Source organism: Microplitis demolitor, chromosome 4 (assembly GCF_026212275.2).
Source record: "Microplitis demolitor isolate Queensland-Clemson2020A chromosome 4, iyMicDemo2.1a, whole genome shotgun sequence".
NCBI classification, from domain to species: domain Eukaryota; kingdom Metazoa; phylum Arthropoda; class Insecta; order Hymenoptera; family Braconidae; genus Microplitis; species Microplitis demolitor.
Window position 1 is genome coordinate 14405389 of NC_068548.1, and position 14997 is coordinate 14420385.

Sequence of the window (14997 nt, forward strand, 5' to 3'; positions counted from 1 at the left end):
ACCTTGCTCAAGAATTTTGAATGTTTCCGAGTGCTGTCTTTTGAACGTTTTCGAGCGACCCTTAAATGTTGATAATAAAGCTTCTCGATTTGTTCACCATCAATTTGCATCACAATGAATGGAAATATAACCCGAGAAATAGAAATAATAAGTTATTTACATACTTTTTTGTTTTTTAATTCAATTTTTAGGTTTTTTTGCTTATTCAAAACTTAGCAAATTTTATTGTTTAAGACTGTCCCATATATTTTTGGTTATGCAAAAGTTATATTTTACTGAACTTGAGCACCGTTTAAATATTTAAATTTCGGGCCGAAATTTTCAGTATAGACATGATTTTACAAATGTAAACTATTGCTGCCACTGAAAGAAAAAATTTAGAAGTAAAATCCGAATTTCAGTCATTTTTGATATTTTCAAAATTCGTGAGCGACCTCTTGAAAATTTTTTATCGTCGATTTTTGGAGAGGCTTCTTAAAACATCGTAAACCAACAAATTTTTATGAAAGACTCGAAAAAAAAAAATGATCGGTTTTTTGGGCCACCCTAATATATATTAATAATTCAAAACTTTGAAAAATTGGCATTCATAAAATGTCGATTAGATATAATTTGTAAAATAATTCTTATGTAATCCATTGAGATTTCAACATAAATTTAGTTCATTTTAAAGTTACGCGTAATAAGTAATCCGAATTATTGTAGGGGAGAGGTGCTGCAGTTGTAACAAAAAATTTTATTTTTTCGATTCCATTTGTTTTTTTTTTAAGATATTAAACTTTAAAACTGTCAGAAAGTAAGCTGATGGTATCTTTTATGTGACTGACTCGATTAATTAGTGAAAAGTCAATGTTAACTTATTAAAAAATCAATTTATTTAACTAAAGTCAGGGGCCAAGATGGCGGCGCGCGTGTGCTGCAGTTGTACTTAATTAACTCAGAGTCAAGTATTTAAACTTAAAGTAGCACTTATATTTGTATCTTTATAAATTATTAAACATTTATAAATATTAAAACTACACTATCCCAGAGTAGATTTGTGGCGCATCCAGTTTGCGCAGATCCCATACACGACTCTGAGTGTTACAATTGCTACTCGTTCAAGTGTTACAATTGACCCTCACGCAGAATTGTTAATAAAAATCTAATTGAAATAACAAAAATCAGTAAATTGATATAAAATTCGATTATACAATACTCTTGATATGTTCCTTAAAGTATGAATACAAGTCTCACATCATAACATTAGAAAACAAATATGTTATTTTAAAAAATGTGAAGCGTAAAAAAAAAAAGTTTTTACGCATATTTTCAACAATTTTCAATGTTTTAATATCGGAACAAGATTAATAACTGAAACTTTTATCTAATCAATAATTTACTATTTTTAACAAGTTAAAGAAAGAATAATAATAATTTTTAAATTTTCAAATAGTTTTTTATTGAGTGTTACAACTGCAGCACATCTCCCCTACTAAACACTTCAAAGTGTCAAATAGTAAATTAAAATTTTTAAGTAACCCAGTGAAAATTGATGATTTAACACAAAATCACCCAAAAAAATTTAACGGACCGTTTTTAACACACAATATTTTTTACTGTACATGAAAAAACAATTTAAATTAGCATCACAAAAGCGCAGTATTAATTTTCAATATTGTCTCTTTGTGAAATAAATAGTGCAATAAACTTATGTACTTAACTATAAGTTGTAAAATAGGCGAGGAAAAAAAAGAGTGGAAGGTAAACACGAAAAAGAAAGTTGTAGTCTGAGTACAAATAAGAATTTATTTTAGTGTTAGAAAATAACATACAACACATAAGATAAAAAAAGTGTATTCATATATATGTAAATAATTTAAATGGAAGAGGTTTAAGTATTTGATAAATATTAAAAATTTCTATGTATTATATGAGATTTGACATCACATACGTATCGTAAAATTATTAAACAAGAGCTAGTTGTACATTAATTCTATTATTTTATTTTTTTATTTAACTTATAAAAATAATTGGTTTTTTAAACAATATTTTTTTAGAATTAGTATTAATTACGACAATTGGACCAATATATGTAGTTTGTAGTTAATTGCCTTTGTATGACATATCCATTAATCGTTAATGCTATTAATTTTTTAATTCTATTCACAGATTAACAGTATAGCTAAAAATACGTAGTATTAATACCGGAGGTACATATAAATAATCGTTTTGTCTACGATTTTATGTCAATGTTCTCTATTATTATTTTCACGTTAAAAATTATATGTAATTCTTTAAAATTATATGTGTAAAAATTTATGTTTATTAAGGAAGAGTGCGTTCATTGTGATAAGAATTTAGAAAGTTTTATTTGAATTGTAAAATTATTATTAATCCATTTTATTAATTATTAATATACATGAATAAAAGATATATATTATTATCAATGCATAAATTTTTTACTTATTTATTTGAAGATGTTTTTTAACTTCCCGCTAAGAAAATCGACGATTTTCAAAAATTTTAACTTCCCGCTAAGAAAATCGACGATTTTCAAAAATTTCGGGAAGTTGTTGTTTTCACCCCGATTTTCGAAAATCGAGTTTTCATCAGATGTCGACGTTTTGAGGTCCTAGGAAGCTATTCTGACTATTTTCAGAATGATGTCCGAGTGTGTGTATGTATGTGTGTGTGTGTGTGTGTATGTATGTATGTAAACTCTTTGTAACTTTTGAACTAATGAATCGATTTGGATGGTTGAGGTGGCAATCGAAAGAGCTTGTTGGCCTTCAACTTTTCTGAAAATTTCAGATTATTTGATCGAATAGACTCGAAAATATTGGCGAATTACGAAAAAAAAAAATTTTTTTTTTAGTTTTTTATTGATTTCTCAAAAACGACTTATACGATCGACTTCAAAATCTAATCAGCTCTAGTACTCAATAAAACGCGTCGATTGCCACCTCAGACATTAAAATCGGATAATTCGTTCGAGAGTTATCGCGGGAGAAAGAAATGGTGAAAAACGGTTTTTTCTAAATATTTTCGAAACGACTGACGCGATCGATTTCAAATTTTAATCAGCTCTAGAATTCAATAAAACGCGCCGATTGCCACGTCAACTATCGAAATCGATTGATTAGTTCAAAAGATATCGGCGTTGAAATGTTAAAAAAATAACATTTTATGTTATTTTTTCCGGATAAATCATAATATAACGTAACAAAATGTGCCTGATATCATACCAACTCATCTTTTTTATGGTTTCTTTTAATCATATAATGTCATCGAACTTGGTTTTCAGTTTAAATCATATTATCAACAAAAAAATCGATAAAACGTAGTTTTTAATATTTTTATCGGATATTTCATATTTTATTGTTTCTTACATGAGTCAAAACTGATTTAAATCTTGATTTTGATCCCTGACATTGATTTCTGCCTCAATACACTTATTTTACTGAACATAATCAGGAACTAAATTTTAAAAACCGCTTCATTGATGATTTTCGATTCTTAAATTTTCAAACTTCAGCATAACAGGTAACTTGTTAGAGCTTGAAAAGATCATAAAAAAACAATTGCATGTGATAGCATTTTCGAGCTCGAAGAGCTCGAAAATATATCTACACTAATGTTTTCGAGCTCTTTGAGGTCGAAAACAGCGGGAAGTTTTGGGGCTGGCCCGCAGGGTCAACCGACAGACCGATTTTTTTTTTTTCATTTACCTGCTAAATTGTTGTATTGAAATGTATACGTCACCTGGAGATAATTTTGAGTGGAATTTCGTGTACATCTTTTAGGATTAAGATTTTGAATTTATAAATAGATTATTATCACTTCCGCCTTTTTTACATATTGATTGAAAGAAATTAAATTTTTAATATAAATAATATAATTAGTAATTACTTGATATTTGATAATTATTCATAATTAAAATTTTATTGATGATCTATCCTAAAAAATTTGGTGTTATATCACCGCTTATAGTTGTCATGGTAACGGTATCTATAAAGACTGTTACCTTAGCAACGGTTGCTATGGAGACTTGATTTAGCAACGGTTGCTATGAAATCTATTGTCATGGCAACGGTTGCTATGGGGATGTTTGGTCATGTTAGCAGCTAATAGGAACAATAGACATCCATGATGAATATTTTTAATAACGACTTTTCCATAATGGGCGCGCGTCAGCGCGCAAAAACCTTCTAGTAAAGTGAAAAAATGAAAAAAGTTTGTCGGCATGCAATAATTTAAACTATGCACGAAAATAATCGTGTTGAAAAAAAAAATAAGTAGGTCTTATTTTATTATTTTTTTATGTTTATTTAAAAATAAATTACAGAATAAATAAAATATATACAAGCAATGCTTTTTTTAATTATTAAACTTATAATTACATAGGAGGAGCGCATGACCCATCGGCCAGAACATCTTCATCTGGTGCACATGTATTATCTTTAGGTTCCGGAAGATCATCAATAAAGCCGAAAAACGTCGGTGCGACAACTTTTTGTTTAGAAAAATCGTTTTCTTTAGCTTTTAATTCATTTTTATATTCCTCGATGAGCTTATCGAAAGTTTTATCGTAAAGAAAGTCAGTCTTTTCTCTTTTCTTCGGTTCATTATTATTGCTTTTTTTAATAACATATGAATCTCCAAGCAAGAAAAAACTAATATACATAAATGTCAAAAATAAAATCAGTAATTTCGTGTCCATATTTTTTAAATAAAATTTTTCGAATCTTACAACTGGAATAAGAATAAAAATTATTATATATAATCATATTTATTAAAACTATAAATTAATTATTTTTTTTTATTAAAATAATTATTTATATGAATAAAAAAATTCTTACTTTTAGTATTGTTTAAAATATAAGGTAAATGTCCCAATACCGGAACAAGACCCAATACCGGAACGATTTGATAATCATTATATTATATTTCAATTCGTACGCGATGAAACTATATAAATCTTTCTTTATTTGAAACCTTAATCTTTCAGTTAAAAAATAAGGTATAAAATAGATTTTAGAAAATATTTAAAATATGAAAAAAAAAAAAAATTGTTAATTAGAGCAATAGTCTCGGATTCAATACTTTTTCATGTCTCTTAATGGTTTTGCTAAGAAATCAGTCAATGGTCTTAAGCTTATAGAAAATGCATAGAATTACTTCTCAATAATTTTTTATTTGTATATGCATCTTGAATGACATAAAATTCAAGAAAACATATTAAAAATATGAAAAAAATAGTATTATTATATTAATTTTACTGTTCGTCTATTGGTACACCAAAATGAACCCGTGCCCAGTACCGGAACAGCCAATCATATTAATGTTATCGATAGACATTAACGGTGAGTTTAATTGACTGGCTAAATCAAGTACAATATTAATTATTACTGGAGCCCTAGCATTTAATGCAGTATGTATGATTGTTATAAAAAATAGATTAAGTATAGATAAACTCTAATTTAAATCATAAAAAATAAATTTTTGTTTTTAGTTTTTTTTTTTTTTTTAATTGTTTTTTTAGTATAACCTTAAATGATTTATTTTGTTTCTATTCTTTAGTTCAAAATATTTATTTTCATTGAATATTCAATCATTTTTAAATTTTAAATACATTTTACATTATGGGTGTGATATAGTAGACATCAGACAAATTTAAAATTATTAATAAATCGAGTAAATAATTAATAATATAAAATTTAAAAAAATGCAAATTCAAAAAATTTTGAAATTAATAGTGCTTTTTTTGTAAATATTATTTTTTTAATTATTTATCTTATTTATTTATAATTTTAAAGTTCTCTGATGTCTGCTACATTCATACTCATTTTACATTAATATTATTTAATAATTATTAATATTTTTACCATGAATAAATGCAAAAAATAACTTATTTTATTTACTGTTCCGGTATTAGGACAACCGAATTTCCGTATTGGGACAAGGCTATTTCAGCGTTCCGGTATTGGGTCTTTTGGGTGTCAAAGAAAAAAATTTTTTTTTTATAATAAATTTAAGAAAAATGAACTAATTTGATTATTTTTGAATTGGTAAATGTCTATTCATATGATGTAATAAATTATTTTGGTTTATAATTTATTTGAATATTTTTAAAACGATAAAAATCAGTCATATACCCTTCGTCGTTCCGGTATTGGGACATTTACCATATATATTCAAATAAATCAAAAATAAATTATGTAACAATTTTTGAAATTTTGGTTTTTTTTTTCGTATTAAACTTTAAGAGAGCTTGGAGTTATGATTTGAATTTTATTTTACTTACCTTTAAATACTATTTTTTTTTGTTTACTTGATCCCTAAATAACGTCATGATAATATTTTTTTGACGTACAAAAGTTAATTATGAGCTAAAAATACAATAATATAAAACTTGTATTGAAGCTATTAGCAATGATTCTTAAATAAAAGTGGGTGTGTTTCCGTAAAATTAAATAATAATACCCGTAGGCAAGAAGATCAAACGTGGGCGTTATCAAATGACTATGAGTTCTTACTATGAGTTCTTACTAGTACCTCATTTTTATCTACGTCATTTTTTCTATATTTTGTTGTTTATTATTTTATAGAGATTTAATGATACTATTTATTTTAAGCGTAATTTATAATTATTTCTATTTATAACTTCTTTTATACAAAAAAAACTTTACTAGAAATATTAGTCATAGATTATTAGTATGACGTCAAATTATATAGGAATTCCTGCGTAAAAAACGTCGTTGAAAAAGCATAGACTTTAAATTAGAATTTTAAACTTCAAAACGTGGCTTGAAGAACTTTTTTTGGACGAGTTTTGAACTTTTGAAAATACAAAGAAGAAAAAAAGTTACTTAATATTATAAATCAACGTTTTTTATCCTGCAGATTAATTAAAAAAAAAATAAACTAAAAATATGCATATGTAGAAAATTTAAAAAGCTAGATGTGTAATTTTTTCAAATTTTTTTTTTTTTATGATTTATCGTTTTTAAAAAAATTCAAAAATTATTACAAGTTACCAGACAATTACAAATTTTTGAATTTTTTTTTTTAACAAACCGATTGCAAAAAAATAAAAATATGCACATGTAGAAAATTTAAAAAACTACAAGTGCAATTTTTTCAAATAATTTTTTTTTATAATTTATTGTTAAAAAAAAAATTCAAAAATTATCAGACGTAGGCTAACTTTAGTATCATAAAAAAATTTGAATAATATCGAAAAGATGGCAATAATCATATATCGATAGCATTCGAGAATACACTAGTTCAAATCGATTGTTAAAACTCGATACTTTGACAATAATCGTTTTCATTCTCAAATGAAATGTAAACATAAATTACATTGCCAATAAATAAAAATTCGTTTCTTTTTAAATTAAATGTCAAAGTTGATAAGAGTTAAAAATATCTACAATTTAACGCTAAGGTTCATTGTGTTAAAAATTTAAAACAATAGTTAACCTAAAATTTTAAATATTGTGCAAATGCATAGTCTGTAGTGTTATATATTTGTATACATATATAAATAAAAATGGCCACATTAGAAGACAAAATATTGAATGAAAAATTAGAATATTATTGCAGTAGTTCAAGTGAAGACGAAGGAAAAGATTCAGAAGCTTCAGACTCCGAGGAAACTAAACCCGAAAGTGTAAATTCTGGAGAAGCTCCATCTGTCAGCTGCAATGAATGGAATGGAACCTCGAGTAACACTGGACCTAAAGGCGTTCTAAGGGTAAATTTTATTTTTTTAAAATAATTATCAGCTGTCAATTTAATTTTTATCTAATTATTAGGATTGGCAGAGATTTAAACAATTGGAATCGGAAAAAAAAGCAGAACAAGAACGAGAACGTTTGCTGTTGATTAAAAAATTAAGTCTTACTTGCAGAAGTTCCCTGGATGATGAAAAAGATAAACTCAATGAGACCGATCCCGAATTAGCGGAATTACTTGAAGATGATTTTTTACTTGAGTATCAAAAGCAGAGAATGAAAGAGATGTTAGCTAACGCGAGCAAATTACAATTTGGCACTTTAGTTAATCTCAGTAGTGCTGATGACTTTTTGAAAGCAATTGATGAAGAAGATAAATCTGTAACTATTGTTGTACATATTTATGAGAAAAACGTTCCTGGTTGCGATGCGATGAATGGAAGTTTGATTAGTTTGGCGCAAGAATACCCAGCTATCAAATTTTGTAGCATTCTTGGTACGGTGTTAATTATTTTACACAGTAAAAAAGGATTCGTCAAAATTCATTTATTTATTTTCAATCGTAAGGTTTGGCCTGTTTCGATCATATCAGAACTCAGACAACTCAAATCAGTCCGACGGACTTTTAACAGTTCCATACTCATAATTATTATTATCTATAATTCATTTGATTCTTCTAAATCGATGAAGTAATTAAAGCATCTTTGACAAAATAAATCTAGTGATTCTGATAAAGTAATTTCAAATGTGAGTTCCAAAAAATACAGCCTACTAGAAAAAGACTTGATAGCAAGCTATGTATGCAAAAGGGACCTAAAGTGTACCAGTTCGCAATGTCTTTCTATGTGAAATTAGATTAGATCTAAGTTTTAGTTGATGATTAAATAAACTAGCTCTCCCAAGACACAACACTTTATAAAACTCATGCAATGAGTTATAATCTTCGACTCCGTAACTTTAGCCATCCTAAATTACGCCTGTGTTGTAATAGATGTTCATCGCGTCTAAAACGTACACAATTATTTAATGACTCTAAAAGTATTCTTATTTATTTATTTACTAATCATGGAGCAGTCGCTCCCTGTATTTACATTAGTATATATTAGGCTGTATCAAAAAAATCGAGTAAGGTACCGGCGGGTAATAAGGCCTAGCTAAGGAAGATTTTGAATAGAATCGAAAATATTGTATTTAATTATCGAAATGTATCATTAATCTTTATTTCAATACATTAACCATTAAATGTAATCAAGTAATGGTAATTTTTACTATAAACAAACAAAAAATTATACTTTTACAAAAAACATACGAATAAGCCTTATTTTACTACCGTAGGGTAATAAGGCCCACGGGTTAAACAAACTGGAATAGTTTAACTATATTTAATAAAATTGGTATTAAAGATGAATCATCACTTAAATTTAGCAACAATACTTTTTAAGAATCGGAAGACTAGATTGTTTTTTATAATTTCTTCTGCGCTACGACAGCATATGATGGATGATGAAATATAGAGGACAGAGAACGTGGTATCGGGACTCTATAAATTTGTCGTAACATCTATGTAAGACCCTTCTACTAGAGTAGCCTTTAGCGGAGGCGGTTATTTTAAATATCATTTCTGTCACTTAGGCCTCATAACCCGCGGGTACCATATTTTTAATTTTAAAAAGTACTTTGGAAATATTGTTCAGGATACCGAAAAAATGACCCTGTTAAAATTAATCGAACTAAATAATAAGTTTGTTGAATTTACAAGGGTTGAAAATTTAACACTTAAAATCTTAACGGACTTTTTTACACTTTGACGAATCCTTTTGCTGTAAAGTCAATTAATTATTTTTTTCTATTTTTAATTAACTTGTATATTAATACTTCCTCAGGCTCAACAGCTGGTTTAAGTAAACATTTTAAAAAACGCGGAGTGCCAGCTCTTCTTGTCTACAAAAATGGCCAAGTAATTGGTAATTTTATTAACGTATCGGACACATTGGGAACGGACTTTTATGCTTCAGATGTTGAAAGCTTCCTTCTGGAAAATGGAATAATTGTAGATAAAAATTGTGTACCAAAAATCATTGCTAATTCAAATGATGACGGCAGTGAATAATTGATTTGTAACATGATTTTAAATAATTTATATTGATCTCTATACAAAAAATATAAATAAGTTCTTTTTTCACTTAAATATTTTTTAATTGCATTATAAAACTAAATTTTAAAGCCTATTTAATAAACGCTCTTCTTTTTCAATCGTGGATCTCAAATCCAAATATCTTTTCAGTATATCATCATACTCAGTTCCACGTAGGTCCTGATATTGTTTCGATAATATTTTCTTCTTCTTCATTTCTAATAAAATTTCATCCAATTTATCATCCAGCTTTTGATCGATTATTTTGAAGGCATCTAGAGTTATCGATGTTTCAGTAAACATGGATATTGTATACTTAATTTTCATTATTTTTGCTTGGATCTCAAGTATCTCTGCTTCAAGTAATTTGGACTTAGCTTTTTTATTATTAAAACTTTCAATGTCTTCGTGCTTGAGCTGCAACCATTCTTCTAATAACTCTGCACAGATCGAAATATGTCGTTGGTATTCATCGAAAGTATCATCAATTTTATCCTTCCAATATGTTATGTCTAATTTATTGAATTCGGATAATTGTTGTTTCATTATTGAGTCCTTTGTTCCCATTGCTTCTATTAAATTTCCTCCATATTCTTCATATCTGTAAAAGTAATTTATTAGTATAAGTATTCAGATGTTTCATTTGGAACTACTTTTTTTTTCTCCCACTTCAAAATATTGTAGACTTTAACAAGCATTAATTAATATGTTACGAATTACAAGGTTGTCTATATTTTAGAAAAAACGTTATTTTTAACATTAGTAAATTTTTTTTAAAATTATCTTCATAAATACTCGTTTTATAAAAAAAATGAATATGACCTTTTTTGTCAAGAATTTAATTTCCTAATCTGCATATTTCATGAGATATTTAAAAAAAATCACGATTATATCGAAAAATGAACTTTGATCTTGAGGCACGTGAATCGTTTATTTAAGAATCCCCATAAAACAAGAAAACAAAATTTTTCAGGAAACACAAAAAACATTTTTCTGGAAAAACTTGCCATTGAAATAGTAAATAAATAATTGAAGAGAATAATGTTAGCGCCTGAAAAATATTCAAACAAGAAAAATTCAATTTTTTAATTGAAACTACTTAAAAAAATTATTTAAAATTGATTGACTTGTGGGGTTTCTCAACCAAACGGAAGAAAAAGTTATAAAATCATTGTTTTTTTATTTTTTCATCTCAAATAATTTATCAGACTGATAAAATGAAGTATATAATATGTATTTAAACTCTGAAACTCAGAAATTACAAAAAATAATAATTAATTTAAGTATTTTAATTAGCCATATTATTTTTTTTTTCCAAAAAAAGCGCGAATTTTAAATAAAAAAGAAAAAATTATTTCTATAAAACTAAAACTGCATATGTTTATTTGAAAAACCCCACAAGATTGATTTATGGGGTTTTATAATAAAATGAAATTTCTGTCCCCCCGTTAATTGTTTTTTAAACGCTGATTTGATGGATATTTTTATTAATTCCTATGGGGGGACATCCAAAGAACCCAAAAATGCAAGAAAACCCAATTTCGGAAAAACATGACTTATGGGGTTTCTCAAATAAACCATTCACGTATTTTTTTACTAAAAACAAGCTTTTTATGGGACGCCTGAAAAAATTTAATTTTTAACCACCCTACTGTATTTACTCCTAAAATAAGAGAAATTAATAAAAGTGATAAAGGATTTTTTACTCTAATTTTTAAAAATAAACTTACTTTGATATAAAACTATTAATACTCTTCAATACTTCCGTTTCTACAGCTAATTTTATGAGTTTTCTTTCTTCACAACTAAATTCAGGCTTCGTAGTTTCCATAAGTCCCAGTAATGTAAATTTCTCGTTACTGTCATTCGGCAGGACGAGATATTTATTTATTTTGTTGACTAAAATTATTTGTTTCAATTTATCCAGCAGTTCCGGCTTAAAGTTATTATCATCAGCGATTAGATTCTCGAGTGATTTATAAATTAATTTACGATGCGCTACTTGGTAAATGGACTCTTCACATTTTGCTAATGCTTCCAATATTTTATTTAATGACAATTCTTTTGTTTTTATTTTTGTCGTTAAATACATAGAACTGGAACATGATAAATTTGATATACCAGAGATTCCTAAAATAAAATAATTAAAAATTATTATTATTGTCTTAAAAAAAAGAATTATGTTTATAATTTTAAATTCAAAATTAAGCAAAAAAATAAAAAAAATTATCGGATTATTTGTTACCTCAAGAATACGAACTTTTAAATATTTAAATTCGTAATACATGAAACATTTTCAAATTTTTAAATTGTGATAAACAATTTTTTTTTTTTAAACAATTTTATAAATTTTTTGCCGGCTTTAGAAATAAAATTTATGAAATAAAAATTAATTAAATAAATATGACAGTATTTATACCTGATAATTGGCTGCTGTCACTGTTGATACTCATATTCATTAAATTATTAACTAATTAAATTACAATATAATAATTAAAATTTTAAAATAAAACTATAATCAAATAACCAAAACATTCTGAAAAGTGTAACCACGAAATATAGATACGAAGAGTCCGAACGTAATGTTAAAAGAATAGTATCAATTTAGGGGATCGGATTTTTGCCGGCAGAGCGCGCTATCTTTCAGAAAACACTCGTTTAAATTTACGCGGGAATTCTTGTTGCTACTGGACAGCTCTAAAAAAAAATATTTTGAGAAACTTGGAATTAAATAAAAGTTTTAGAAAATTTTTGGAAACTTTTCAAATGTTTCCAACCCAATAATATCGACAAATTTAAAAGATAATCTGCAAAGTTAAAAACATCTGATAATAATAAATAATAATACAAAAATTACTAGGCACCAAACCATTTTGTTTTTTAAAAAAAAGTAGATCAATGCTAACAAAAATTCGTAAAAGTTGAATTTATAGTTTATTTCTAATATTTCCATGTAAAAGTATTAAAAATTGTCTCTATGAAAATTTACTAGCAAAAATATTTTTAAAACTCGCCGAATGCCTATTTGTTTCAGTATCACGATAAACATACTTGATGAAAAAAAAAATAAATAACTTACTGTTAAACATATTATTTATTAACAGTATAAGTTACAAATGAGAATTTTAAATTATTATTTAAATTAGAATGATTAATTTGTTTTGTTTATAGTTAATTTAATTTATTTTTATATTCACGAGCCAGGTGAGCCAGTGCGTATTTACACGTTATAATAATAATAATATCGGTATGTCCTGAATACTTGCGCAGCCAATGATAAAAAAAAAGAACTATCATCTGGGTTCATTTTGGTGTAAACAAATAATGTGAAAAATCCTATACCGTTCGGGCTCCTGGTATCTACACTTCGTGATCATGTACGAGAATGGAGGGTAGAGGTTGATTAATTATTTATTTATTTTTTTTTTTGTTTATTAAATTTTCTAAGTTTATCACGAAATCTAACATTTTTTAAACTTTAAAAGGTCGGAACTCCTGATGAGCTTCCCGGGTATATATGATCAAACTCAAAGAGCTTGAAGGTATTGACAATAATGTTTTCGAGCTCAAGAAGCTAATAAATAATGGGAAGTTTATTGGTTGGCCTGCGGGGTCGACCAGTTTCAAATTGTTTTTCATTTCTACCTAAATATATTATACATTACATATTTAGGTATATGACAGATTATATATATATATATATATATATATATATATATATATATATATATATATATATATATATAACAGTTAGTATATAACAGATTATACACAAACAATATTGTACATTGTTGGTCGCCGTTTTGAATTTCATTTTTATATTTGTCGGGAATATCATACAAACCTTCTAAGTTTTTGCGTGGACGGTTCATTAATATTTTAACAGCTTCATTAACTGATTTTCCGAAATTAATTCGGCCGTACTCAACTCTTGTAGCCAAAGGTATGTTTAACGATTTAATAATCTGTAATTTTAGTATGCACTTAGATGAATTTTTGGATTGTTTTTTAAAACAGTAAATCATAAAAAAAAATATTTGAAAAAATTACACCTATAGTTTTTTAAATTTTCTACATGTGCATATTTTTATGTTTTATTTCTTTGTAATTTATTTGGTAAAAAAATAAATCCAAAAATTGTTAATTGCGTCTGTTAACTTTCTGGATCATCCTAATGATTACTTAGTTTCGATTACTGTTAAATGGTCGAATATTTATATCAGCAAATTATAAAGAAAAATTGAAGAATAATTCATCTCATATAGTATTTGAATATTTAAATAAAAAATCATTTGGTCTTCTTCATACATTTATAAAAGTTTTAGATAAGAAATGTGAGTGTCAGAGAAGATATAATTGTATATGTATTGGTAGAAATTTTGCAAATGTTACTTATCTACAATCAAAAAATTTTGTTGAACATGTTAAATTACTTTTTGGCTTTTTTTTTCAAGTCAAAAAAGGAACAAGCAATACGTGATTTTAACTCGCTTTAGCAAATCAAATCAACTCGATGAGTAGTTACCAAGTGTAGCCAAAATCAAGCTAAATGCAAGTCAACAACTATTACAGCAGTCAAAATCAAGTTACTTAAATCAAAAGCAAGTCAAAAAAATCAAAATCAAGTTATTTTTTTGACCCGGGTCAAAAGTAATTGAAGTTAAATGAATAAAAGGGTAAAACTGTTATTTTGAATAAAGTTTAAATTATTTACAAATTATCCTTCCTTCTCCTTCTCTTACAATTACAAAAATTACATAGACCCTGAATTTTAAGATTTGGTTCTGGAAGACCGTATTACTTCCAGTGGCGCCCTGAAATAGGACAACCAAGGTAACAGTACCCCTATTATACTATGAGATTTTCTAAACAAAGAAGTCATTTAAACTTTTTTTTTGTATTTAATAGATCTTGATTAATTGATAAAATACATTTTTAGATCTTTACTGTATTGTTATAATTATTTTCATACAGGGAGTTGCATTCCGGCTGCTGTAACTTCAAGAATGCATGTACCTTGAAAATAATACGAACTGCATACGTTTCCTTCACATTAGCCATATCCTTGAGATGGATGACACTATAACAAGAAATTATATTTTACCACTTTTCACTTGAAAGTTTTGTACTGTATAGAGTAGTAAA

General features: G+C 26.6%; 2 protein-coding genes across 2 annotated transcripts; one reads left to right on the forward strand and one right to left on the reverse strand.

Moving 5' to 3' along the window:
* The first annotated feature begins 7263 nt into the window (after positions 1-7263).
* On the forward strand, positions 7264-9914 carry LOC103576395 (phosducin-like protein). The gene is made up of 3 exons (XM_008556594.3): positions 7264-7738; positions 7800-8214; positions 9602-9914. The coding sequence occupies exons 1-3, from the start codon at positions 7535-7537 to the stop codon at positions 9826-9828; spliced, it is 846 nt and encodes a 281-aa protein (XP_008554816.1). The 5' UTR covers positions 7264-7534; the 3' UTR covers positions 9829-9914.
* On the reverse strand, positions 9826-12422 carry LOC103576384 (uncharacterized). The gene is made up of 3 exons (XM_008556583.2): positions 12272-12422; positions 11583-11982; positions 9826-10453 (listed from the first exon to the last, which is right to left on the reverse strand). The coding sequence occupies exons 1-3, from the start codon at positions 12309-12311 to the stop codon at positions 9937-9939; spliced, it is 957 nt and encodes a 318-aa protein (XP_008554805.1). The 5' UTR covers positions 12312-12422; the 3' UTR covers positions 9826-9936.
* Positions 12423-14997: the final 2575 nt, after the last annotated feature.

Coding starts and splice junctions, on each gene's coding strand:
- LOC103576395 (XM_008556594.3), top strand. CDS start 7,535: ATGGCCACATTAGAAGACAAAATATTGAATGAAAAATTAGAATATTAT. Junction 7,739..7,799: donor GACCTAAAGGCGTTCTAAGG/GTAAATTTTATT, acceptor TCTAATTATTAG/GATTGGCAGAGATTTAAACA. Junction 8,215..9,601: donor CAAATTTTGTAGCATTCTTG/GTACGGTGTTAA, acceptor ATACTTCCTCAG/GCTCAACAGCTGGTTTAAGT.
- LOC103576384 (XM_008556583.2), bottom strand. CDS start 12,311: ATGAATATGAGTATCAACAGTGACAGCAGCCAATTATCAG. Junction 11,983..12,271: donor TGACAGCAGCCAATTATCAG/GTATAAATACTG, acceptor ATTTTATTTTAG/GAATCTCTGGTATATCAAAT. Junction 10,454..11,582: donor ATTAATAGTTTTATATCAAA/GTAAGTTTATTT, acceptor TTACTTTTACAG/ATATGAAGAATATGGAGGAA.